A 27,969-nucleotide genomic window follows, 5' to 3' on the forward strand; every position below is an offset into this window, starting at 1 on the left:
AAGTACAAAATGCAAGCTGCTCACATCCTATTAATCCAGAAATTAGTGACACAGTCCCACCTAGTCACAAGGCAGGCTGGAAAAAAGGAACCCAGCCATGTGGTGATGTGCTGAGCTAAAATTCAGAGTATTCAATTACTAAAAGGAAGAAAAGAAAACAGATATCAGGGGCAATTATCTGTCTATGCCCTAGTCCAGGTGCTGTGAAACTGGTCAAGATCTAGACACTTTTGTTTCTGAGCAGCCCATGAGCTATGAATGACTTTCACAGATGAACATTCACAATTAATTTGATGTTAGGGAATACTACCTTTGAACCCTGTTAAGCAAAATTTTATTCCCTCCTCCCAAAATAATTTCATTCTTCTCAAATAAATCTGTGTTACATAAATGGTACTCAATTATGGTTATACTTTGAATTTCATCACTGAAAAAACTTTGGAAGTTTATTTTCTCCCATTGTACAAGTACTGACATAATGTCCTTGATTTTGCCTCTTGGTCAAAAACCCTACAGTAGTTACTACCTGGTCCTTTACAGAAAAGTTTGCTGACTTCTGTCATAGTCTGAGCTGAACTAAATTCATGCAGAAAGAAGACATATTTACAAGTGGCATAGCAAACCAGCTCTCTGACGCCCAAGTATTCCAGGCTCTGTTTCTAATTATAGTAACACTTCTTTAACCAAGTCACAAATCTAGCCACTTCTATTAGGCAAAGGCCAGTGGAAAAACAAGAAAGTAGGAGAGAAAAGTTTCTGCACAGTCAAAATCATACACTGTATGTGTATGCTGCACATACAGAAGAATGCCGGACACATTCATTCTCCTTACACAAGACAATTCTCTTAACTATTGATGACTTAACTGGATTAGCATAAAGTTAAATTCATTATATTGTGCTTTGAGAGGGAGAAAACAATATACTTGAGAAAGTCTATCATCAAAAACAATGAAGAGAAAATGTTGGCAATTAAAAAATAAAGGTTAGTGGATATTTTGCCCAGCTGGCCACCACTGGGAGCAGCTGCTTCACTGGTTGATATTGTTGGAATTATAGAATGACACAATTCATCTACTCAAAAGGGTAGGTAAACATACTCTGCCTCCTCTGACAACTACATAAAAATTTACAACTAGACCACAAAATAAATATCACCCAGAACTATCAGAAAATTGAGCTTCATGGAAGTCTGACAACCAAGGATTTAGGGAAGCCACATTCACCCAGACAGATAGAAGTGGTGGAGATATGGAGAAGCGGGGTTGGGTGGAGAGGCACGGAGTTGTGGTAGGGAGCAGAGAGGCAGCAGAATGGGCAGTCCCACATTCAAGTGTGGTGGAAAAAAATTGGAAGGGATACCTCGGGAGCAAGTGATCCCAGCCCCAGGTCAGACCACACAACCCAAGGTTCCAGCACCAGGAAGATAAATCCCCATAACTTCTGGCTGTAAAAACTAGTGGAGGTTGGAGTCATGGAAGAAACTGCTGGATTTTTGGGAGAATCCTCTTAAAGGGCTCACAGGGACTTAGTACTTATGCAGACCCACCCGCTCTGGGATTCAACAGCTGGAAAGGCACCAGTTGCATGTGGGGAGAAAGTGGAGTGACAAGAAACAGGGTGAATGCTCAGAGACAGCTTCTTCCTAGGCAAACATCCAGAAGCCAGGGAGCAGCAAGCCTTCCTCCACACAGAGCCACAAAGTGCAGAAGTAGGTTATCCTGCCACAGTGATTACCTAAAGCTCTGCTCCACACAATTTACAGGTACCTTTTCTACAATAGGCCACCCTACTAAGACAGGGAATCAAAGCAGCTCTACATAGAAACAAACACAGGGAGGCTGCCAAATTGAGGAGACAAAGAACTATGCCCCCCCAAAAAAAACTCCAGAAAAAGAACAAAACAAAACAGAGATAACCAACATATCAAATGCAGAGTTCAAAACACTGTTTATAAGGATGTTCAAAGAGCACATTGAGAGCATTCAGAAGATGGTGGAGGAGTGAGGGGAGGCTGAGCTTTCAGGCTCCCAATACCCATCTGTAGTTTGGACTAATTGCAGACAGAATGTCTCAGTGAGCAGCTGAACACTGGCAGGAGTCGAGCCTTGGCACTGCTGGATTAGAGAAAACCATCTGGGAATGACCTGTTTGGTGAGGATAGCGGAGGAAAAAGGGACGAGACAGGATTTCTGACTGGGGTGGCTGCCCGAACTGCAGCTAGAAGTCCACAAAGGCTTTTTGGCGACCACTGGCTTCCCCAGAGAGGAATCAAGAAGAGAGCGGATCTCTGCCCTCCGGCAGAGACAGGACTCGACTAGGTGGCATTGGCGCTGAAAGATAAGAAACAGCATACTGCTGTGCATGTTAGAATGTGATTTCTCTTTATATTTTTCTCTTGTGTACTGTGGACAGGAAAGGAAAGGTCGGGGGTGATAGGACATTCTTGAGGAACGCAGGTGCAGAAGTGCACTCAACCACTCCCCAACCCTCCCACTGCATCACGCGGCGCACAGAGGGAAGTGCCCTCACTCATTGGCCCAGGTGCGTGGGGCCACGCATCCAGGTGCCCCTCAGACACACCCCAACAGACATAAGATCAGTGCCCCAGTGGGAGTAGGGAGGGCCCACTGAACACATAGAAGACCATGTGCAGACACCCCTGGCCAGCTCCAGTGGGCGCCAGGACAGAGCGCAGACCACTTGCTCAGGCTCTGCTGGTGCCCACCCAGGCAGGTGCTGGAAGAGCTGGCAGCTACGGCGCGGAAACAGCGGGCTGCAGCAACTCACAGACACTCACTTACTCTGTGAACAAGTGTCCAGGGCCCTGCCCTAAGAGGTGAGAGACCAAATCCCGGAGTGCGGCTTGGCAGGCCTGAGGCAAGTGCTCAGACCGCCTTGCGCACGCATGGGTGTGCGCGCAAAAGCACCTTGCCAGCTCCAACAGGCGTGAAAGGAATGCACTGCGCTGGCCACCACAGGCGCACATGGCTGCTGCAAGGAACAGGAACCTCTGGCCCGCCTCATTACACCAGCTGTGAACGCAGAAAAAGAAGACGACTCACAAAGGCTGAACTGACATCTCCACAAAAGAACTCAAGACAAAGTGGATAGAGTGACTCTCCATCAACTAGCCAGAAGGAAGGTCCTACCAAAGAGCATCTGAAATATAACCAGAAAGCATAAACGAATGACATAAAGGGTACCCCAAGGACATCAGGCTCAGGAGATCAAAGAGACTGCACCACTGAAACCTCCAGATTTCCTATAAAGAATCTCATACCACAAAGGTGGGAAGTTAAAGCAGACAAATCCAAATAACAAAAACAAACAAGAAGAATCCAACATGGGAAGATGCAGAAACAACCTCTCAATGAAAAGAAAAAAGGAATCCCCGGAAAGAGAGGTAGATGGAATAGACATAGCCCAAATGTCAGACAAGGAATTCAAAACAATAGTGGTGAAGAAGCTCAATATACTCGACAACCTCAAAAACAACTATTGCAACCTCAAAGGAATTTACCAACAGCTCCAAGAAAATTACAGGGAACTTTCAGAGAACTACACCAGCATAAAAAAGGACATAGAAACTATTAACAAGAACCAGAAATAAATGAAGAATTCAATCTCTGAACTGAAAAACACAGTAGAATCAATCAAAAGCAGACAAAACGAAGCAGAGGATCGGATTAGTGAGCTAGACAATAATGTAGAAAAAAATTCCCAGACAATACAATAAAATGAAAAAAGATTGAAAAAGTATGAAGAAGATTTAAGGGAATTACAGGATAGCATGAGAGAAAACATCAGAGTCATTGGAATTAAAGAGGTAGAAGAGGAACAAGAAATAGAAAGGCAGATAGAAAAAATAATGACAGAAAATTTTCCAAACCTCATGAGAGAAAAAGTTATGCAAGTTCAGGAAGCACAGAGAGTTCCAATGAAGAGGAACGCCAAAAAAACCTACTCCAAGGCACATCATAATTAAAATGGCAACATTCCAAGGCAAAGAGAGAATCCTAAAAGCAGCAAGAGAAAAACAGCAAATAACTTACAAGGGAGCTCCAATAAGACTATCGACCGATTTCTCAACAGAAACATTACAAGCCAGAAGGGAATGGTCAAAAATATTTCAAGCAATGAAAAACAAAGGCCTACAACCAAGAATACTCTACCCAGCAAGGCTCTCATTCAAAATGGAAGGTGAAATAAGGAGTTTCCCAGACAAAGGGAGACTAGAAGAATACATCTCCACCAAACCTGCATTGCAAGAGTTGCTTAAGGGAATTTTTTAAGAAAAAAGAAGAAAAAAAAGAAGAGGAACACAGGCACAAAGGGAAATGAATAAACACATGTCAATAATAACCTTAAATGTAAGTGGATTAAATGCTCCAATTAAAAGACATAGGGTAACGGAATGGATAAGAAAACAAGACCCACATGTTTGCTGTCTACAAGAAACACACCTCAAAACAAAAGATTTACATAGACTGAAAGTAAAGGGATATAAAAAAATATTCCAAGCAAATGAACATGAAAAAAAAAGCTGGGGTAGGAGTCCTCATATCAGACAAAACGGACTTCAAAGCAAGGGCAATAAAAGGAGACAAAGAAGGACATTTCATAACATTTAAAAGAACAATGCATCAAGAAGATATAACACTGATAAATGTATATGCACCCAACATAGGAGCACCCAAATACATAAAGAAAATACTAGAAGACAACAAGAAGGATATTAACAACAACATACTCATAGTAGGGGACTTTAACACTCCATTATCAAAAATAGATCGTCGAAGCAAAGAAACACCAAGGATATACAGGCATTGAACAACACACTAAACCACATGGACTTAACTGATATATATATAGAATATTTCACCCCAAAGAAGAAAAATATACATTCTCTTCAAATGCACATGGGACATTTTAAAAGATAGATCACATGATAGGACACTAAAAAAGCTTCAACTAATTCAACAAAATAGCAATCATATCAAACATCTTTTCAGACTACAATGCCTTGAAACTGAAAATCAACCTCAGAGAAAAAAAAATCAAAGACACCCAAACTCATGGAGAATGAATAACATGCTATTAAATAATAAATGGGTTAACAATGACATCAAAGAAGAAATCAAGAAATTTCTGGAAACTAATGACAATGAACACACAACAGCCCAAAACCTATGGGACACAGCAAAAGCAGTCCTAAGAGGGAAGTTCATAGCAATACAAGCATATCTGAAAAGAATAGAAGAATCTCAAATAAAAAATCTAAACCTAAAGCTACAATAACTAGAATAAGAACAACAAACAAAGCCTAGGGCAAGAAGAAGGAGGTAAATCATCAAGATCAGAGCAGAATTAAATGACACAGAGACTAAACTAACAATCCAAAAGATCAACATAAGTAGGAACTGGTTCTTCGAAAAAATAAACAAAATCGACAAGCCTCTAGCCAGACTCATCTAGAAAATGAGAGAAGACCCAAATAAACAAAATCAGAAATGAAAGAGCAGAAATCACGACTGATACCACAGAAATACAAACGATTGTAAGAAATTACTACAAACAACTGTATGGCAAGAAATTTGACAACCTAGAAGAAATGGACAAATTTCTAGAAACATATAAACTTCCAAAAGTGAACCAAGAATAAGTAGAAAGTCTCAACAGACCAATAATAAAGAAGGAAAATGAAACAGTAATCAAATATCTCCCTACACACAAAAGCCTTGGACCAAATGGCTTCACAGATGAATTTTACAAAACATTTAGGGAAGAACTAACTCCTACCCTTCACAAACTATTCCAAAAAATCCAAGAGGGAAAAATCCCAAGCTCTTTCTATGAAGCCAGTATTACCCTAATCCCAAAACCAGGTCAAGACACAACAAAGAAAGAAAACTACAGGCCAATATTACTGATGAACATAGATGCTAAAATCCTCAATAAAATATTGGCAAACAGGATCCAGCAATACATCAAAAAGATCATACACCACGATCAAGTGGGATTCATCCCAGGGATGCAAGGATGGTTTAATATTTGCAAATCAATAAATATAATACATCACCTAAACACATTAAAGACAAAAATCACATGATCATATCAGTAGATGCAGAAAACACATTTCATAAAGTACCACACCAATTTATGATGAAAACACTCAGCAAAATGGAAATAAAGGGAGCATACCTTAACATAATTAAGGCTATATATGAGAAGCCTAAAGCCAACATCATATTCAATGGACAAAAACTGAAAGCATGCCCCCTGAAATCAGGAACTAGACAAGGCTGTCCACTCTCTCCACTCCTATTCAACATAGTGTTGGAAGTGCTAGTCACAGCAATGAGACAAGAAAAAGAAATAAAAGGCATCCAAATTGGGAAAGAAGAAGTAAAACTATCATTATATGCAGATGACATGATAGTATACCTAGAAAACCCTATCAACTCTACTAAAAAACTACTCAATATAATCAGTGAATTTGGCAATATAGCAGGGTTCAAAATAAATATACAGAAATCTAAGGCATTTCTGTACACCAGCAATAAAATATCAGAGACAGAGACAAAAAAGAAAATACCATTTCCGACAGCAACAAGAAAAATAAAGTTCCTAGAAATAAACTTAACCAAAGAGATAAAAGATCTGTACTCGGAAAATTACATAACACTGAAGAAAGAAATTAAAGAAGATACAGAGAAATGGAAGTAAATACCATGTTCTTGGATGGGAAGAATCAACAACATCAAAATGGCCATACTACCCAAAGCAATTTACAGATTCAATGCAATCCCTATTAAAATACCAATGACATGTTTCACTGACCTAGAACAAATACTCCATAAATTCATATGGAACCAAAAAAGACCCCGAATAGCAAAAGCAATCTTCAGATAGAAGAACACAGCAGGAGGAATCACAATACCAGACATCAAACAATACTACAAAGCCACTGTGATCAAAACGGTCTTGTACTGGCATAAGAACAGACATATAGATCAGTGGAACAGAATAGAGAGCCCAGAAATAAACCCAGGCCTCTATGGTCAACTAATATTTTATAAAGGAGCTAGGAACATAAAATGGAGTGAGAAGAGCCTCTTTAACAAATGGTGCTGGGAGAACTAGACAGAAACGTGCAAAAATATGAAGCTAGACCACCAACTTACACCACACATGAGAATAAACTCAAGATGGATCAAAGACTTAAATGTAAGCCGTGACACCATAAAAGTCCTAGAGGAAAACATAGGTTGGAAAATTTCAGATACCCCACGTAACAATATTTTCATGGATACATCTCCTAAGGCAAGAGAAATAAAGAAAAAAATAATGGGACAACATCAAACTAAAGAGTTTCTGCTCAGCAAAAAAAAAAAAAAATCAGGAAGATGAAAAGGAAACCAAACATATGGGAAAACATATTTGCCAATGATATCACAGACAGAAGACTGATCTCCAAAATATATAGAGCTTATATGACTCAACATCAAAAAAACAAACAACCCAATTAAAAAATGGGCAAAGGACCTGAACAAACACTTCTCCGAAGAGGACAGACAGAAGGTCCATAGACACATGAAAAAATGCTGAACATCATTAGCCATTAGAGAGATGCAAATAAAAACCACAATGAGATACCACTTTACACCAGTCAGAATGGCCATCATCAACAAAACAACAAACAACAAGTGCTGGAGAGAATGTGGAGAAACGGGAATCACACTGCACTGTTGGTGGGAATGCAGACTGGTGCAGTCACTATGGAAAACAGTATGGAATTACCTCAAAGAACTAAAAATGGAGCTACCTTTTGAACCAGTGATTCCAGTGCTAGGGTTATACCCGAAAAATCCTAAAACCCTAATTAAAAAGAACTTATGCACCCCTATGTTCATAGAAGCACTGTTTACAATAGATAAGTGCTGGAAACAGCCTAAACGCCCATCTGTAGATGAGTGGATCAAAAAACAGTGGTACATTTACACAATGAAATACTATGCAGCAGAGAGAAAGAAGGAACTCCTGCCATTTGCAACAACATGGATGGAACTTATGCTTAGTGAAATAAGCCAGGCAAAGAAAGAATAATACCATATGATATTACCTAATACAGGAAACTAAAGAACAACATAAACAAACGAACTAAATAGGAAAAGGAGCAGAATAGCAGTCAATAGGGGGGAGGGGGAGGGGGAGAAGGGGGATAAGTAAGGGAAGGGTTTAGTCAAGGAACGTGTATAAATGACTCATGGACATGGACAATGGGGAGGGATATGATTGTGAAAGAAGGGGTGGGCGATGTGTGGCTAAAATGGAACAACTGTAATTGAAAAACCAAAAAATAAAAGAGAAAGAAAAAAAAAGAACACACTGAGTACAGAAACAGCATGGAAAAGACACAGGCAGAAATAAAGGTTGTATTAAGTGAAATAAAGAAACTGATACAGGGAACCAACAGTGGAGGGGATGAAGCTGAGATTCAAATAAACAATTTGAAAGATAAGGAAGAACAAAGCATACAATCTGAATAGCAAGAAGAAAAAATGAATTTAAGAATTGAGGATAGTGTGAGGAGCCTCTGGGACATCTTAAAACATACAAACGTCCAAATCATGGGGGTGCCAGAAGGAGAAGAGGAAGAGCAAGAAATTGAAAACTTATTTGAAAAAATAGTGAAAAAAAAGAAAAAAACTTTCCTAATTTGATGAAGGAAATGGACATACAAGTCCAGGAAGCACAGAGTACCAAACAACTGGACCCAAAGAGGACCACACCAAGACATATCATAATTAAAATGCCATAACAAATCAACAAACAAAGATGGCGAGGATTTGGAAAAAAGGAAACCTAGTGCACTGTTGGTGGGAATGCAGACTTGTGTAGCCACTATGGAAAACAATATGGAATTTTCTCAAAAAACTAAGAATGGAGCTGCCTTTTGATCCAGTGATTCCACTGCTGGAATTATACCCAAGGAATCCTGAAACACCAATTTAAAAGAACCTATGCATCTCTATGTTCATAGCAGCACTATTTATCAAGCAAACAAGCAAAATAGAACCAGAGGCATGGAAACAAGGAACAGACTGACAGTGACCAGAGGGGAGGGGGAAGAGGGAGAAGTGGGGAAAGAAGAGTAAGGGTCTAGCCAAGGAACTAGTATAAATGACCCATGGACATGGACAACAGGGTAGTGATTGACGGTGGGGGTTGAGAGTGGGGCGGGGAAGCAGAGAGCAATGGGGGAAAAATCGGGACAACTGTAATAGAACAAAAATAAAAAATATAGTAAAAATAATAATTAAAGTGCCAAAGTTTAAAGATAAAGAGAGAATCTTAAAAGCATCAAGAGAAAAGCAGAGAGTTACCTACAAAAGAGTTCCATAAGACTACACAGGGGAACAATTTTTAACATACTTACTGTTGAGTTCAATTTTCAGCTGTTTTAGACTTAAATCGGCATGCTAATTTCAAAACTGCAGTTAGTTTTCTTCTATCACATCAATTTTTTCTGTACAGCTTATCTAAATGTGACCACTCTAGGCTAGATCGAGCCTGGATCAAGGGAAGCACTACTGCTCTCCTATTGGCTGAGAGCAAACCTCCCATGAGTTGGGAGGGGTGGGGGATGACCTTGGAGACTAGCAACAGTTCATACTTGTCTAGGCTATTCAGTTACACATGAGACAGTGTGGTGAGAGGTTGTGTGCCGCTCTATATAGTGAATTGTATTCCGAAGTGTAGTCCAAGTTCTTATCTGTATACAAGGAGTCAGCAGAATTTATTTTTTTATTTACATTCTCACTTATTTCCTTTCCTTCAGATCATGTCTGCATCTGCTATTTCTCATCATAAGTGCCTAAACAACCTTGATTTGTTTTGGTATATCTGTGGCAGTTTCACTATTCCCAGTCAAAGGAAAAACATCAGTGCATTTGTCAGACAAGCCTATTTTGCATATTTTAAAGTAAAACTTGGTGATCAAGATAAGTCTTGGGCCCCTCACAAGGTGTGCAAGCAGTGTGTCAAGACTTTACAGATGTGGGTGAAGGAAACTTTATCAATTCCCATTTGTTATACCTATGGTTTGACAAGAGCCCAGAGGTCATTCAAATGACTGTTACTTTTGTATAGTGAAAACGTCAGGATATAACAAGAAAAATAAATGTAAAATAGAGTATCCGAGTCTACCATCAGCTATACGCCCAGTGCCTCATTCAGCTGAAATCCCAGTGCCAGTTTTCATTGAACTATCCTCTTTTGAAAAGCAGGAGTATGGTGAAGAATTAAGTGGCAGCAATGATGAAGATTTTGAAATTGAAGATTCATAAGGGAGTTGATCAGCATGAGTTGAATGATTTGGCACGAGATTTGGGACTATCCAAAAAGGCTTCAGAAGTCCTAGCACCAAGACTGCAGGAGAAAAACTTGCTTAAAAAAGGAGCGAAAATATCCTACTTTTGATCAAGAGAAAGTGCATTTCTCTTATACTTTCGAACTGACCGTAGCTTTGTGTATTGCCACAATATACATGGTTTAATGGAGTAATTGGGAATTCCAATCCATAATGCAACTGAATGGCACATGTTCATCAATAGCTCAAAGTGGAGCTCGAAGTGTTTCCTCCACAATGGCAATTTATTTGGGGCGGTCCCAATTGGCCATTCAATTTGTTTTCTTGAAGAATATGATGACATAAAGAGAGTCATTGATCTGTTGCAATATCACAGGCACAATTGGATAATCTGTGTTGACCTTAAAATGGTCTGCTTCCTTCTTGGTCAGCAACATGGATACACCAAGTATCCCTGTTTTCTGTGTATGTGGGACAGCAGAGCTCGTGAGAAGCATTGGGTGGAGTCGAATTGACCTCCAAGATCTGACCTCAAACCTGGTGATCCAAAGTTTCTACATGAGCCACTTGTTGACAAAAAGAACATTATATTCCCATCTCTGCACATAAAACTGGGTCTCATGAAGCAATTTGTTAAAGCTTTGCCAACTGAAGGAGACTGTTTCAAGTATCTTATTTTGGCATTTCCTAGCCTGTCGTTTGAAAAGATAAAATACCTTAATATGCATGTTCGGTAGCAGAACTTTACTACTTGTACTCAATTTGACTCACAGTAACAACATCTAGCCTTTATATGAATAAAATAACTCTAAATAAACAGTATATCCAGGTAATTTTTTCTTTATTTTCCTTTGTATGTACATGTTTTATGATTTTGGGGACAAAGGGAGGATATCCTGTACCTTAAAAAGTTGCCGTGATAAGAGAAAAACTGAGGTCATTTTTGGATTCAGATGCCAAAAGCTATTCAAAAACAAGTGTCAGACATGTCCGACCTAACTCAACGAAAATTGTATTCCCCATGCTATCAGCTGATTTCTCAAAAGAAACTTTGAAGGCAAAAAGGGACTGGCAAGAAGCATTCAAAGTGATGAAAAGCAAGGATCTACAACCAAGATTACTCTATCTAGCAAAGTTATCATTTAGAATGGAATGGCAGATAGTGCTTCCCAGACAAGGTAAAGCTAAAGAAGTTTATTATCTCCAAGCCATTATTACATGAAATGTTAAAAGGACTTATTTAAGAAAAAGATAATGATCAAAGCTTTGAACACTAAAACAGCAACAAATTCACAGTTATCAACAAATGAATCTAAAAAAATGAAGCAAACAGCAGAACAGGAACAGAATCCTAGATATGGAAATCATTTGGAGGGTATCAGCTGAAGGGGGGAGGGGAAGAAAAGGGGAATAGGTGCAGGAATTAAGAAGCATAACTGGTAGGTTCAAAATAGCCATAGTAATGTTAAAAATAGTATAGAAAATGGAGAAACCAAATAACTTACATGCACGTCCCATGGACATGAACTAAGCAGTGGCGATTGCTGGAGGGAAGGGAGATACCCAGTGGAGGGGGGGCCAGTTGGAAAATTGGAACAACTGTAATAGCATAATCAATAAAATACATTTTTTCGGGGGTGAATAGAGAAGGCCAGGGTGGTGCCGAGTCCTGGCAATGGCCCTCCTGCTGTAGGCACCCTTTCCAGGGATGTCCTGGAGGGATTCAGCAAGGAGGTTTGAATGAAACTGGTGGAGGCATGGGAAGACAGAGGCCAGCCCTGACTGCAAGAGACTGTGTGAATTTTGGAGGTGGGAAGGAGAGCACAGAGATCAGGGTCCCCAGGGACTTATGCTAAAGCATGAGGGCCAAACAGAGACACTTTTAGAAAGAGAGCTGAGGTAGGGCCAAGACCCAGTAGGGATCCCTGGGCTTGCAGGCCTGTGCGTGGGCACAACATCTCTGCTAAACAAACACAGACTGGTGCTACAGCAAGGGGCCCACACAGAGGAAAGCCAAGGTGGGACCTGGCCTTGGTAGGGACCCTTGAGCTTACAGGCCTGCATGTGGGCACAGTGGCTCTGCTAAACAAAAATGAAGAGGAATAGAGACTACAGGACCAGTGGGTGGGACCCAACCCAGTGTGGTTCACAGTGGAGAGCTGTGAAGGGAAAAGGTCAGCAGACTCATGAGTGAGAGAACAGCAGCCTCCTCATGAAGAGATCCAGCAAGATCTCCTCACAACCAGCCAGCCAGAAAGGATTATATGAAACCCACGGAACTTTGACCAGGGGCGGATCCAGAAAGAGATGAAAGTGGTAAAAACCAGATATCATATTACTGAGATGAATTCCACCACAGTATTCTTCATGAGTTATTTTCTTGTCCTCCCTGTTTATGCACTTTAAGTCGCTAGTTGTTATATTTATTCCAAATATCATATTTTGCTCCTCCCTTTATTATTCCACCTAAACATCCAATTTCCTCTTCTTACTTTTGTTTTAAATTCTATCTTCTCTCTTACTACGACTAGTATCCATTCCATACTCATACTATTTTTGCCCTTTACAACCTCTCAGAATCAATTTTCTTGCCATTAGTCATCTCACATTCTTTTTCCTATTCATAAAATACACTTATTCTCTCTCCACTTTGATCAATCTTTGCTCATTAGTTCTGCTATGATGGTAGTATTTCAAATCTCAAATCCTATAGTCCCCCTCTCCTACTCCATTCATACCTTCCTCCAGCCCTCTCCTTATTTCAGCTTAAACTTAAAAATTTTTCCCTTTCTTAGCCTGGTTTTCATTACTCCTTCTTTGTATACCTACCCCCTCTATCATCTCAAATTCATTTCCCTTTCCCTTAGACATCTTTGAAGCTTTTCTTTCTTTCTTTTCCCCTCTTATTCTCATTCCACCTATATCAGTCATAGCCCAAAGTTTGACTATAGTACTAGGGAGAAACTTTTTCTTTGTTTCCTATCTTTTCTTCCCCTTCTTTATTTTTTTGTTTTGTTTTGTTTATGTTTGCTCTTGCATAGATATATATTCTATAACTTCTAAGTAAACCTAATACTATATGCTTCCACTCTTGCTTCACTCTGCCTTCTTCCCTTTTTTAACATACTATGTAAATTTTACTTACTGTCTCACATTGCCTTGTCCCTACTCACTACCATTATTGCTCTTCCACCTCCGCTCTCAAAAATCATTTTTCTTTCAGTTAGTCAACTTTTATCTGCTTTTCCTTTAGTTTAATAGTCTTAATCTCTTTACATCTATATTAATACTGGCTCATTTGCTGTTGATAGTGTGATTGTGGGTGGAGGATACATTTGAGGGTGTGGGTTTCTTGCCTGGGTTGTGTGTTTATGTTTTAACAGCACCTCCACAAAAGTATTCAAGAAGGGGGATGGGTGGAGTGACTTTCAATCAGCTACTTGGAGGGAAGGACCCACGAAAGATCAATACAGGAACAAATAAAGCCAAAATACACCAGATCCCAAATATGGCATAAAGGCTATTCCAAAGCATCAAGCTCAGCAGATCAAAGAGACTGCACCACTGAACTCCACAGGTCTCCTATTAGAGAAGGTCACACCATGAAGGCAGAAAATCAAAGCAGACAAATATAAGAAACAAACAAACAAATGAAAAAAAAAGAAGACACATAAAATGGGGAGACAAAGAAACAATCCCCCAAGGAAAGAAAAGGAGGAATCCCCAGAAAGAGTGCTAGATGAAACAGAGGCAAGCAAACTATCATACATGGAATTCAAAAGAATGGTTACATGGAAGCTCAATGAACTCAGCAAACTCAGAGAAAATGACAACGAACTCCAGGGAAGCTACAAGCAAAGATAACTACACAATCATTAAAACGCACATAGAAATTATCAATAAGAGCCAGGAGGAAATGAAGAATACAATTTCTGAACTGAAGAACACAGCAGAAAGAAAAAACTTCCCTGAGTTGAGGAAAGAAAGTAATGCAAGGCCAAGAAGCATAGAGGGTCCCAATGAAGATGAACCCAAAGAGGTCCACTATAAGACACATTATAACTAAATGACAACTTTCAAAGACAAAGAGAGAATTCTAAAGGCAGCAAGAGAGAAACAGCAAATAATATACAAGGGAGCTCCAATAAGGCTATAAGTGGATTTCTCAACTGAAACACTATAAGACAGAAACGAATGACAAAATATATCCCAAGCAATGAAAAATAGAGGCCTACAACCAAGACTACTCTACACAGCAAAGCTCTCATTCAAAATGGTAAGTGAAATAAGGAGTTTCCCTGACAAAAGAAGGCTAAAAGAATACATTTCCATCAATGGAGCATTGCATGAGATGCTAAAGGGACTGCTTTAAGAAGATGAAGAAGGAGAGAGGGAGGGAGGGAGGGAAAGAGAGAGAGAGAGAGAGAGAGAGAGAGAGAGAGAGAGAGAGAGAGAGAGAGAGAGAGAGAGAGAGAGAGAGAGAGAGAGAAGAACAGAGGTACAAATGGAAAAATCACAATGAATAAATACCTATCAAGAACAACCTTAAATGTAAATGGGTTAAATGCTCCAATCATTGACATAGGGTAGCAGAATGGATATAAAAACACAATCCACAAATATCCTGTCTTTAAGAGATCCAACTCAGAACAAAAGATCTACACAGACTGAAAGTGAAAGGATGGAAAAAAGTAGTTCAAGCAAATGGACATGAAAAAAAGGCTGGGGTAGCAATACTTATATCAGACAAAATAGATTTCACAACACAGGCCATAAAAAAGGACAAAGAAAGGCACTTCATAATACTTAAGGGAAAAATCTATCAAGAAGATATAACCCTTATAAACATATATGCACCCAACAAAGGAGCAACCCAAATATATGAGGAAAGTCTTGGAGGACTTCAAGGATATTGAAAGCAACACACTCATAGTTGGGGACTTTAACACTCCATTATCAACAATGAACATATCTTCCAAGCAAAGAAACACTACGGATATTGAGGCACTGAACTACACTGTAAATTCGTCGGCAGCCGTCCGTCTCGAGAGACGATGGTGTAGCTTCTTCAGAGTCTATCTGCACCGCCAAGAATGGCTGTGCAGTCCGACTCGGGAGTGACATCGTATCTGTCTCCTCCCGTGTTGAATCGACATCTTGCGATGACGCTGAAGCTACAGAGCCTGGGCAGGGTAATATGGAGGGTCTGCTGTTGCCCATGCAGCAGACCCCCCCTCTCTTCGCAGCTGAAGGGTCCAAGGGAAAGACGGAGTCGATACAGCTTGGGTTCAGGTGCGCCGCAGGAGTTGCCGGTGTTGACTACAACGTCAAACCGCCTTAGGGACTCCGGCTCCGGATTTTCTGTCGGGGTTTACTCCCTTAGCCTTTCCCCTGAAGAGGTATGCCGCAAGGCAGCGGAGGTTTTTTGGAGTCAGAGTTTTCCTTCTCTGACTGTAAATTAACTAGACTTAATTGATATACAGAACCTTTTAGCCCAACAAAGCAAAATATACACTCTTTTCAGATGCACATAAAATATTTTCAAAAATAGACCACATGACAGGACACAAAAAAACCTCAATAAATTTTTTTTCAATAAATTTTTAAGAAATTAAAATTATATCAAGTATCTTCTCAGACCACAATGGCTTAAAACTGGAAACCAACCCCAAGGAAAAAACTAAAAACCATTCAAATTCATAGAGAATGAATAACATGCTATTAAATAACAAATGGGTTAACAATGGCATCAAGGAAGAAATCAAAATAGTTTCTGGAAACAAATGATAATAAAGACACAACAACCCAAAACCTATGGGACACAGCAAAGGCAGTCTTAAGAGGGGAGTTCACAGCAATACAGGCTTGCCTAAAAAGGATGGAAGAATCTCAGATAAACAACCTAACACTACAGCTACAGGAACTAGAGGAACAACAACAATCAAATCCCAGAGCAAGTAGAAGAAAGAAAATAATCAAGATCAGAGCAGAAGTAAATAACATAGAGACTAAATAAACAATTCAAAAGATCAATAAAACTAGGAGCTGGCTCTTTGAAGAGATAAAAAATAATTGACAAGCTTTTAACCAGACTAATCAAGAAAAAAAGAGAGGACCCAAGTAAATAAAGTCAGAAGTGAAAGAGGAGAAATCATAACTGATACCATAGAAATACAAACGATTGTAAGAAATTACTACAAACAACTGTATGACAAGAAATTTGACAACCCGGGGGAAATGGGCAAATTTTTGGAAACATATAATCTTACAAAACTGAATCAAGAAGCAGTAATAGACCAATAACAACTAGTGAAATTGAAGCAGTAATCAAAAAACTCCTGGTACACAAAAGCCCCAGACTGAATGGCTTCACAGGAGAATTTTATCAAACATGTAGGGAAGAACTACCTCTTATCCTTCTCAAACTGTTACAAGAAATCCAAGAAGAGGGAAGACTCCCAAACTCTTTCTATGAGACCAGTATCATCCTAATTCCAAAACCAGGTCAATATAAAACTAAAAAAGTAAACAACAGGCCAATATCACTGATGAACATAGATGCTAAAATCCTCTACAATATATTAGCAAACCAGTTCCAGCAACACATTAAAAAGATCATACACCACGACCAAGTGGGATTCATTCTATGGGTGCAAGGATGTTTTAATATTTGCAAATCAATAAACATAATACACCACATAAACAAAATGAAAGGAAAAATCACATGATCTTATCAATAGATGTGGAAAAAGCATTTGATAAAGTACAACACCCATTTATGATAAAAACACTCAGCATAGCGGGACCAGGGGGGGGGCATACCTCAACATAATAAAGGCCATATAAAAGAAACCTGCAGCCAACATCATACTCAATGAGCAAAAACTGAAAGCTTTCTCCCTAAGATCATGAACAAGACAAGGATGTCCACTCTTGCCACTTCTATTCAACACAGTCTTGGAAGTTCTAGCTACAGCAATCAGACAAGAAAGAGAAATAAAATGCATTGAAAATGGAAAAAAGGAGGTAAAACTGTCATTATCTGCAGATGACATAATAGTGTACATAGAAAACCCTACAGACTCCATGAAAAAACTACTCAACCTAATAAGAACATTTGGCAAAATAGAAAGGTGCAAAGTCAGTATTCAGAAATTGAAGGTATTTCTGTACACCAACAATAAAATATCAGAGGTAGAAACTAGAAACAAAATCCCATTTACTATAGCAACAAGAAACATAAAAGTACCTAGAAATAAACTTAACCAAGGAGGTAAAAGACCTGTACTCAAAAAACTACATAATACTGAAGAAAAAAATCAAGAAAGATACAAATAAATGGAAGCATATACCATGTTCATGGATGGGAAAAATAAACATCATTAAAATGTCCATACTACCCAAAGCAATTTATAGATTCAATGCAATCCCTATCAAAATAACAATGGAACATTTCACAGACCTAGAACAAATATTACAAAGATTTGTATGGAACCAAAAAAGACCCCAAGTAGCCTCAGCAATCTTGAGAAAGAAGAACACAGGAGGAAGAATCGCAATATCTGATATCAAACTATACTACAAGGCCACTGTAACCAAAATAGTCTGGTACTGGCATAAGAACAGACAGAGATTAATGGAACAGAATACAGAGCCCAGAAATAAACCCAGCTCTCTATGATCAATTAATATTTGACAAAGGGGGAAGGAGCATAAAATGGAGTGAAAATAGCCTCTTCAACAAATGATGGTGGGATAACTGGACAGGAACATGTAAAAAATGAAACTAGACCACCAACTTACACCATACACCAGAATAAACTCAAAATTGATAAAAGACTTAAATGTAAGCCATGACCCCACAGAAGTCGTAGAGGGAAACACAGGCAGGAAAATATCAGATATCCCATGAGGCAATATTTTTGCTGATATATCTCTCAGGGCAAGGGAAATAAAAGGTAGGATAAACAAAGGAGACTACATCAAACTAAAGAGTTTCTGCTCAGTGAAAGAAAACATCAGCAAAGTGAAAAGGAAACCAACTGTATGGGAGAACATATTTGCCAATGATACCTCAGATAATGGTTTGAGCTTCAAAATACATAGAGAACTTATACGACTTAACACCAAGAAGACAGATAACCCAATTAAAAACTGACCTGAACAGACACTTCTCCAAGGAGAACATACAGAGGGCCCATAGGCACATGAAAGAATGCTCAACATCACTAGTCATCAGAGAGATGCAAATAAAAACCACAATGAGATACCACTTTACACCAGTCAGAATGGCCATCATCAACAAATCAACAAACAAGTGCTGGCAAGGATGTGGAGAAACGGGAACCCTACTGCACTGTTGGTGGGAATGCAGACTGGTGCAGCCACTATGGAAAACAGTATGGAATTACCTCAAAAAACTAAAAATGGAACTGCCTTTTGAACCAGCAATTCCACTGCTAGGATTATACCCGAAAAGTCCTAAAACCCTAATTAAAAAGAACTTATGCACCCCTATGTTCATAACAGCACTGTTTACAATAGCTAAGAGCTGGAAACAGCCTAAGTGCCCATCTGTAGATGAGAGGATCAAAAAACAGTGGTACATTTACACAATGGAATACTATGCAGCAGAGAGAAAGAAGGAACTCCTGCTATTTGTGACAACATGGATGGAACTAGAGAGAATTATGCTTAGTGAAATAAGCCAGGCAAAGAAAGAAAACTACCATATGCTATCACCTAATACAGGAAACTAAAGAACAACATAAACAAACGAACTAAATAGGACAAGGAGCAGAATAACAGTCAATGGCGGGGGGAGAGAAGGGGGATAGGGGAAGGGTTTAGTCAAGAAACGTGTATAAATGACTCATGGACATGGACAACAGGGAGGGATATGATTGTGGGAGAAGGGGTGGCTGGGTTGGGGGGAGAAATGGGGGAAAACTGGGACAACTGTACTTGAAAAATCAAAAAATAAAAAAAAAATTTTTTTTAATGACAATGGTTTCTACCTATAAAATAAACAACTGTAAGCAGATTCACTTTAGGAAAATAGAAGAAATTACCAATGCTATATAATTTCTGTAAACTTCAGAATCTCCCCATGTCTTTAGAACCATCACACACACACCACACTCCTGTGGTCAAACAAGATTGGGAAACATTCCCAGTTCTGAAAACCCTCAGTTCACATTAGCATATTTTAGAATGTGAGAAGTCTTGCAATAGGGATACCTATTCGAATTTAATGCAGCATTTCCCAGAGTTAACTTCCTCAAAATTAACCCCCTCCCCAACTTGCAAACCCCATGTCTCAAAGCAGCTTTTGGAAGTTTGTGAAACTCATCCTATAAAGCAAAGTTAGGGAAACACTTGTTTAGTTGTTTCTATCTATACATATTTTGCTGTCTGAATAAATGTAAGGAATTTTGAGTTTCAATTGCACCCATTTGAATATAACTTCAACTGACTCCATAATTAGAAATATAAAATGCAAAATTTTTCCAAAGCAAACTGCCTTTACCATTTAGAAATGTTGCTGAGACATTTGGCTTTGGTATAGTCCCATTACTTCCCAGTATATCTGTTTTAGGTAACTGGTTCCCAAGACCTGTAAGTATTGAACAGGCCCTGTTAGTCATGGCTAAATTTCATATACACATGAGCCTGATAATTTTAATATGACAAAGTTACTCTGAACTTTCTTTTTGGACCATGCTTCCTGGAAACACCAGGAATGAGTGGAATGGAAGCCTCTTTATTTATATTCTGCACAAGGAAAAAAATTATGGATTCATGCTAGGGGGGTGAGGACATGAAGTCATTGTTAGTGAGCTTCAATTGTGGCAGCAAAGAATGAAGAGATCACCATCTCTCTCTAAATATAATGAAAATCTAACTTTACGATGCTCCTCTTAAATGAGCTTTCCTCATTCTATGTGGCTATGCATTAAGTCTTGGCATACACAAAAAAATAAAAACAGTAGTTCTAAAGGTTCATTTATGCTGGCTGGATCATGAAGATTAATTCCTCAGATGCAGATCTAAAGCAGTCATTGAAAGTTACGTACAATTGAAAATAAAAGCCTGAAAAATATTTAAAATCGATAGGAAAGTGAACAGATAGGATATAATCAAGGCACCACTCTTCAAATACATATCAGTGTATGCCATAAAGGAATATAATGTTTAATTCTCCAGGAAACAGATTTCAGATTCAGTTAGCATATTTTCTGGGAAGAATATAGTGCAGTACTTCTCACGGCAGAAGCACACATGCAGGGTATACAGATTTAATACAACTTACAGGTTAGATCACTTGTGCTGAAGATGTATTTAAAATGTGGTAAATTGGGTTTATTATTAATCTTTTAAAATATTCTAATCCTGGGTCCTAGAGACAGTCAGGGCCTCTCCCTACAGTAGCCTGTGGCTTCTGTCACCTGGCTAATTCACACAAATATTAGCCTGATACTAAAATGTAGTTTTACCCCAAATGTGCATGCCATTGATAACAATGATTTTAGAGGGTCCAGGGAGTATGTTCTATTTCAATAATGAAGGTGAGTCTGGTAATACTCTGAAAACAATTTCCATGTACTATGTGCAGCCAAGCAAAGATCTTACATTAATTTATACAAGACCACCATGTGGTAGCTACTATTATTATCTCCAATGAATAGAAAAGAAATTGAGGCACAGAGAGGCCTAGTAAGTTGCTCAAAATCACACAGCTGGAAATGGGCGGAGATAAGATTCAAACTCAAGAAATCTAGCTGAGAGCCCATGCTTTTGCTCACATAATAATGCTATAACACATAACTATGTGGTTTTGTTGGGTGGTGGTAAGCGAGAGCTAAAGATTAAGAATCTTTGTAGAATGTGAAATGAATGTTAATAGGCAAATGACGGGTCAGAAATTTGAATTAAGGTCCTGCTGTTGACCTTCTGAGATAAATAGCTCCAACTTTAAAAATAGCTGCTTTTGGACTTACGGCCAAGGTGGAGACCTAGACAGACATGCTGGGTCTCCCTCAACAACTAAGAAGGAATACAGCTACCTCAAAACTAGAGATGACCAGAAGTTCCAGAAAATCAAGCTGCATGGAAGTCCAACAAACAAAGATATAAAGAAGAAATACTCATCCAGATGGGTAGGAGGGGTTGAGACAGCGCGGAAAGGACGCTGTGTGGTGGGGGCAGTGGCAAGCCAGTGGAAAGCACAGTCACACATTTCAAAAAGTGGGGACACCTGGGGAGCATTCCCAGCTCACGGTCTCCCAGCACCAGGGAAAGTCAAGCCTCACTGCTTCTGACTGTGCAAATCAGTGAGGGTTGGGGTGAAGGAAGAAACTGCCAGTCTCTCAGCAGAGTCTGCTTATTTAAAGGGCCCCCACAGTCCTAGAACATCCACAGACCCACTCACTCTGGGAACGATGGCCAGAGCAACAGCTAGAGAGGCGCCAGTCCCATACAAAAGTGGGAGAAGTGAATGGAAAAGGCGCAAGTGCTGAGCAAGTGACATTGTTCCCTCTGACCTCTCCCCCCCACACATCGACACAACATGGTGAAACGGGTTGCCCTGTACTGGCAAATACCTAAGGCTCTGCCCCTTACAACATAACAGATGTGACAGCTCTACCTAGGACACAGAGGCAAACAAACACAGGAGCCTGTCAAGATGAGGAAACAGAGGTATGTCCCAAAAGAGGGAACAGATCAAGATTCTAGTGGGAGAACTAAGCGACAAGGAGATAGCCAACCGAACAGATGAGGAGACAGCCAACCTAACAGATGCAGAATTCAAAACACTGGTGATAAAGGTGCTCACAGGCTTGACAGATATGCTTGAGCACAGCAAATGCATAATGGAAGAAGTGAAGACTATGCTAAGTGAAATGAAGGAAAAGTCACACAAAACCAATGGTGAAGGGAAGAAAACCGAGGTTCAAGTCAATGATTTGGAACATAAGGAATAAAAAAAGTCGACCAGTACAGAATGAGAAAACAAGAATTGAAAAAAAAAAAAAAAGGAGAAGCTTAGGAACCTATGGGACAACTTTAAATGTGCCAACATCTGAATCATAGGGGTGCCAGAGGAGAAGACGAAGAGCAAGAAATTGAAAGCTTATGTGAAAAAATAATGAAGGAATACTTCCCAAATTTGGTGAAGGAAATAGACATACAAGTCCAGGAAGCACAGAGAGTCCCAAACAAGCTAGATCCAAAAAGGACCACACCAAGACACATAATAATTAAAATACCAAAGGTTAAAGACAAACAGAGAATCTTAAAAGCAGCAAGAGAAAAGCAGAGTTACCTACAAAGGGGTGCCTATAAGACTCTCAGCTGATTTCTCAAAAGAAACTTTGCAGGCAAGAAGGCACTGGCAAGAAGTATACAATGTGATGAAAAGCAAAGACCTACAACCAAGATTCCTCTATGCAGCAAAGCTGTCATTTATAATGGAAGGGAAGATGAAAAGCTTCCCAGACAAGGTAAAGCTAAAAGAGTTCATTATCACCAAGCCATTAGTGTATGAAATGTTAAAGGGACTTATTTAAGAAAAAGAAGATCAAAACTATGAACACTAAAATGACAACAAACTCACAACTATCAACAACTGAATCTAAATAATAAAAACAAAATCCAACTAAGCAAACCAGAATAGGAACAGAATTATAGGTATGGGGATCATTTAGAGGGTTATCAGTTGGAAGGAGTAAGGGGGGAGAAATGGTGCAGGGATTAAGAAGCATAATTGGTTGGTACAAAATAGACGGGGAAGTTAAGAATAATATAGAAAAGAGTGAAGCCAAAGAACTGATATGCACGACCCATGGACATGAACTAAGGGGGATGGGATTACTAGGGGAAGAGGGGTACTGGGCAGAGGGGAGCAAAGGGGAAAGAAATTGGGATCACTGCAACAACATAATCAATAAAATGTACTTAAAAAATAAAAGCTGCTTTTAATGTTCCCCAGAAAATTCACTTGTGCAGATAGAAAATCTTTTCACTTTTACACATTTTTAAGACACCACATAATCACAATATGGGAAATATAAATAATTCAAATGACTCTGAAAAGAAAGGGCTCGATCATTGTATATTAAAATCTAAGAAAAAAATCAAATTTAAAAGAAAGCTGACAATACGATCAGAAGCATTATAGGAAGTTTCTTGTTCATTTTCTCCAGAGGTTCAGCCAGAATAGTTTTTAAGAGGGCACAAGTTTAAGGTCTAACTGGGGAATAAAGACATGCTTTGTCTGACACTTCCCAAGTCAAATCTAGAATTTATCAAATGATCTTAAGTGCTATATTAAAAAAAAAGAAAAAAAAAGCAGGAGCTGGCAACCTGGGTATATTACTCTTTCATTATAAATCTGTATTTTAAAAACCCAGTCTTTTTTGTAAATATGCAAGGGTTCCTCTGGTAATTTTTCTTTGTGTAAAACCACCTCTCACTAAAACATTTTAAGTAACATTCATATATCTAAAATGAACTCTTGGCATTTGTTAGTTTAAAATGTTCCCAAATTCAGAGGTGAAAAAAAGCTGCATAATTATAGTTCATCTGAGTGCAAGTCATAATAAAAAATACTCAAAACCAAAAAGTAATGCCTTAAAATGGCATTTCAAACAAAAAAATGTATTTACTGGCATTTAAAATTTTTCACGCAATTTGTTATTCATAAAACCAGAAGAAAGTGTGCACTACCATATTTGGTAAGTCAAACAATATTCAAAGTTGACATTAACACAATCGGCCACCACAATGTGAAAAACCAGATGCTTTAATGAGGCTATCAAGAACAATAGTTTGATTATATCATTGGATACATTAATATTTATCCATAATATACAGTGCTATGGACCATACAGAAATTATTGCTGCATCTAACAGCAGATGACTACATTACAGTACCAAGCGTCCATAAGAGACAGTCATTTGTCACTTTAATAGGGTTTTTTAATACACTGTTATCAACATCAACTTTTCCCCAGTGCATTTTAAAAAATATTAATAAGTGCATTCCTTTGTGCTTTATTTTGTATTTTAAACTTCCTATGTATTTTATTTATTCTTATTGCTTTATTTTTTTTAAACAACCGAAAGAACTTTGTCATCCTATGTATGACAGGTTGGTTGTATGGTTTTTGGCAAAGTCAGAAGGTTTGGTATTTCCATTACCTTACCTAGAGGCAGGTGGACAAGTTTGGCATTTCAGTCACTCCAGATGGAGGCCCAACCCCAAGTCACAATTTTGTACCCAGGGATGGGGGAGTGGTGTGGATCATTTTCACATCACAGAAGGGAAGCCCAAACCTCTGCATCTTGGCTTAACTAGTCCCTAAAAGAAATCCACACTCTATTTGGCAAAATAAATAAATAAAACCACCCCCAAGTTGCAGCGTTCTTGTGGGCTTACTCACCTGCCACTCCCAGAAACTGTCTCTTTGCAGGCAATGGTAAGCTAAAGGAATTGCGAGACCCAGAACAGTGGCACAAGTTGTCATGCTTTCTCTCCACAAAGCTTTCCATACTGTCGCTTAACCTTGGCCAAATTCCCTGGGCCTTGGTTAGTCAACCTTGCTCTATTTTTAAGAACCCTCCAATTCAGTGAGAAAAAACTAGTATCATGCCATTGCAATCTTTGACTTTTGTACCCAACTCCCCTTCCCTCATATAAATATGAAGAGAAAAATAGACAATGCTGTGATTGTATCAATGAACACTATGGTACAATTAGCTTTTCATGCACACTTGTTTCAATCACTATTCTAGGAAAAGAGCTATATATACAATTAAGGAGGTTGAAAAGAATGGAAGCTAATATTCCCTACCCCCTTAAGTAATAAAGCTATAAAACTGATACCATCATGAAATTTCCAAGGATTCTCATTGCCCAACACACATGGGAACTATGTATACAGTGAATTATTTTCATGTAAGCCATCCATTCATACATTTGACAATCACTCCTTCTCTCTGAACCCTCCAACACCCATCACCAATCCATGTGACATTTAAACTCATTTTCTTTAAAAAAAAAAAAAAAAACCCTCCTAAATAAGGTTTCCTGATGAAAGAAGTTGGCACTCTTGTCACTAAAATATATTTAATATTAAAAATATCTGAAGGAGAATTGAAAGCTCTTATATTGTCTACATAGGCACCATGCTACATGTTCCTCTTGACTATAGATATCATCTTGAAACTTTCTCCTACAGTACACTTCAGTCAGTGCTAGTCCAAAAAAAGACTACTTTTATATTTAAGGCACTTCATTCTGAATGGATATTTTTTATGCCACTTGCTATTCAACTGTAGGCTGCTACTGAGAAATTCCATTCAACAGCCTGACTCTTAACACCACATGTCATCTGTATAAAAGATGTAGGCCTGATAGAATACATGTAACTCTGCTCTTATTGCATAGGACTACATAAGGAGATAATGCACTGAGACTACCTTTACAATATTGCTGCTTATTAAACATTGTTATCAAGTACCAGTAATTGGCCAATACAGTATTTCTCGTTTAAAAAATTCAGCAAGTTTGCTGAAATAAACCTCTACTTAAATGACCATAATGGACATATTAACGCTATGGTTACCAGTCCCCAAGAATATTGCTATTTTATATCACTAAAAATAAATATGTAAGTTTATTCTCCCTAGAAAGCCAGTTTTGCCTATTAATACTATGTCTTAAATGTGTGGAAAAACAGTTCTGAGTGAGATTGTATATACAAAATATTCGCAAAGCTCTCTTTAAACACAAGACCTTGCATAAAAGTTTTCTTTCATGTGTGTACAAAGAATGCAGAAAACCACCAGTGAACTGTAAAAATATTGAAAATGTGCCATTTTAAGATGCATATTCTTACAAATTAATACAAACATATTGAAAAGAATGATGATAATAAAGAATCTGTACATATCAAATGAACAGTAAAACATAATTTAAAAATAAAAAATAGTAAAGCCAATTAGAAATGTGCCCAGTTTGGCTTTCTTATCAAAAGTAAAATTGAAGGAAAAAAGTAAAACATTCAGTGCTCCAATGTTTTACTTTGATAAGACATTAATTTTCACTTTAAAATAAAATATCTTATGAAAAGTTGAATCATACTCATTGATGAGGAAAATTATAAAAGCAGAGAGTGAGATTTGACCCCAAATTTCAGAGCCCTGTGTGCTTCCCAGTAATTTCAGTGGTAAGTAATGTATCAGTTATTTTTCTCACAAGACAATCGTCCTGAAAATGGTTGTATTTCTTTCTTTCACAGAATATAGTACTGCCTTAAAGTCTGCAGTATAAAGACTGATGCTGGAGGGTACTGCATCTTTAAGGCAGTACCAATGAACACATTTACAAAATGGAAAAGGTTGGTCTGAATTTCTTCTTTTCTTTCCTCTCTGTCTGCCTGCCTGTTTGTGTGTCTCTCTCTCCCTCTCTATTTAATTGTGGTTGCTTTTTACATTCTTCTGATTAAACTTTACATTTAATTTCCAAGGAAGTCACAGGCATAAAAATCTCCAACCTGTTTCCCCTGAATAAGAATGGAGAGAAGTTTCTCTGATGCAAATTCTTCTTGCTCAGAAAGCTAACTTCCGGGGTGAATTCAGTTCACAGATACTGTACACTTATTGTACAATACTTTGGAGGCTTTTGTAGTTGTAAAATAGAATATACAAGTCAGTTTCACAAAATTCTAAAAATAAAATATATCCTGGGCTATTGATAAAGCATGAAAAAAATTCATATTAAAAGGGAAATTATCAAGACAACCCCTCAGGTCAATTACTAAATCTACTGATCAGGAAAGAAGCAGCAGTGAGAAAGCGGAGCAGGGAGGCTTCACTAACACACATGCTCAGGTTCTTCCATGCTCATACTGCTCCTCCGGCTGCTTGTTTTGGAAGCTCCCGGGGACACTGATGAAAGAAGTGGATCAGTTACACCAACAGGAGAGAGAGTATCATCCATCAGGATGTCTTCTAGTTTAGAACCCATTTTTGTGGGGACACTATAGCCTTGGCTGCTCTCAGCTCCGGTTCCAAGGCTGTTGTTGAAGGTGATGGTGCCGTCCGTGAGATCGAGGGTTGTTGTACAAGTTAGGTTTGAGGGATGCTGAAGGAGGTCTTGGCTGCAGTTCTCAAGAGAGGGTTCTTGCTTGATGATCCGATTCACCAAATCTGGAGAGCAGAGACCAGTGGATGGAATAAGGGAAAGTCCATGAGCTCGAGCCTGCATTTCAAGTTCCTAAAAGGAAAGTCAAAATTAGATACTGAAACAGAGGGAGAACAGAGGGTTTCAGGGCAGTGAAACCACTATACATAATACTATAATGATAGATCCATGTCATTACACATTTGCCCAAGCTCACAGGATATACAATCTCAAGAGAAAACCCTAATGAAAATGTAGGGATTTGCAATGGTAATGACATATCAATGCAGGTTCATCAATTGTAACGAATGTACCACATTTGTTGCGGGTGTTGATTGTGGGAGCAGGTGTGTGTGTGTGTGTGTGTGTGTGTGTGTGTGTGTGTGTGTGTGTGTGTGTGTGTGTGT

The 27,969-nt window shown here is 38.7% G+C and overlaps 1 protein-coding gene across 7 annotated transcripts in view; it reads right to left on the reverse strand.

Annotated features, from left to right (window-relative positions):
* Positions 1-24,162: 24,162 nt before the first annotated feature.
* The window catches only part of MITF (melanocyte inducing transcription factor), a 286,241-nt gene continuing 282,434 nt past the window's right edge, over positions 24,163-27,969 (reverse strand). For all 7 annotated transcript variants that reach the window (XM_090283843.1, XM_090283841.1, XM_090283840.1 and 4 more), the window contains one exon: positions 24,163-27,655. In XM_090283843.1, coding sequence (XP_090139969.1) covers positions 27,254-27,655 — 402 coding nt within the window. In that variant the 3' untranslated portion in view covers positions 24,163-27,253. The remainder of the gene's footprint in view (positions 27,656-27,969) is intronic.

This window comes from Furipterus horrens, unplaced genomic scaffold, assembly GCF_987537825.1.
Source record: "Furipterus horrens unplaced genomic scaffold, mFurHor1.1.pri manual_scaffold_7, whole genome shotgun sequence".
Lineage (NCBI taxonomy): Eukaryota > Metazoa > Chordata > Mammalia > Chiroptera > Furipteridae > Furipterus > Furipterus horrens.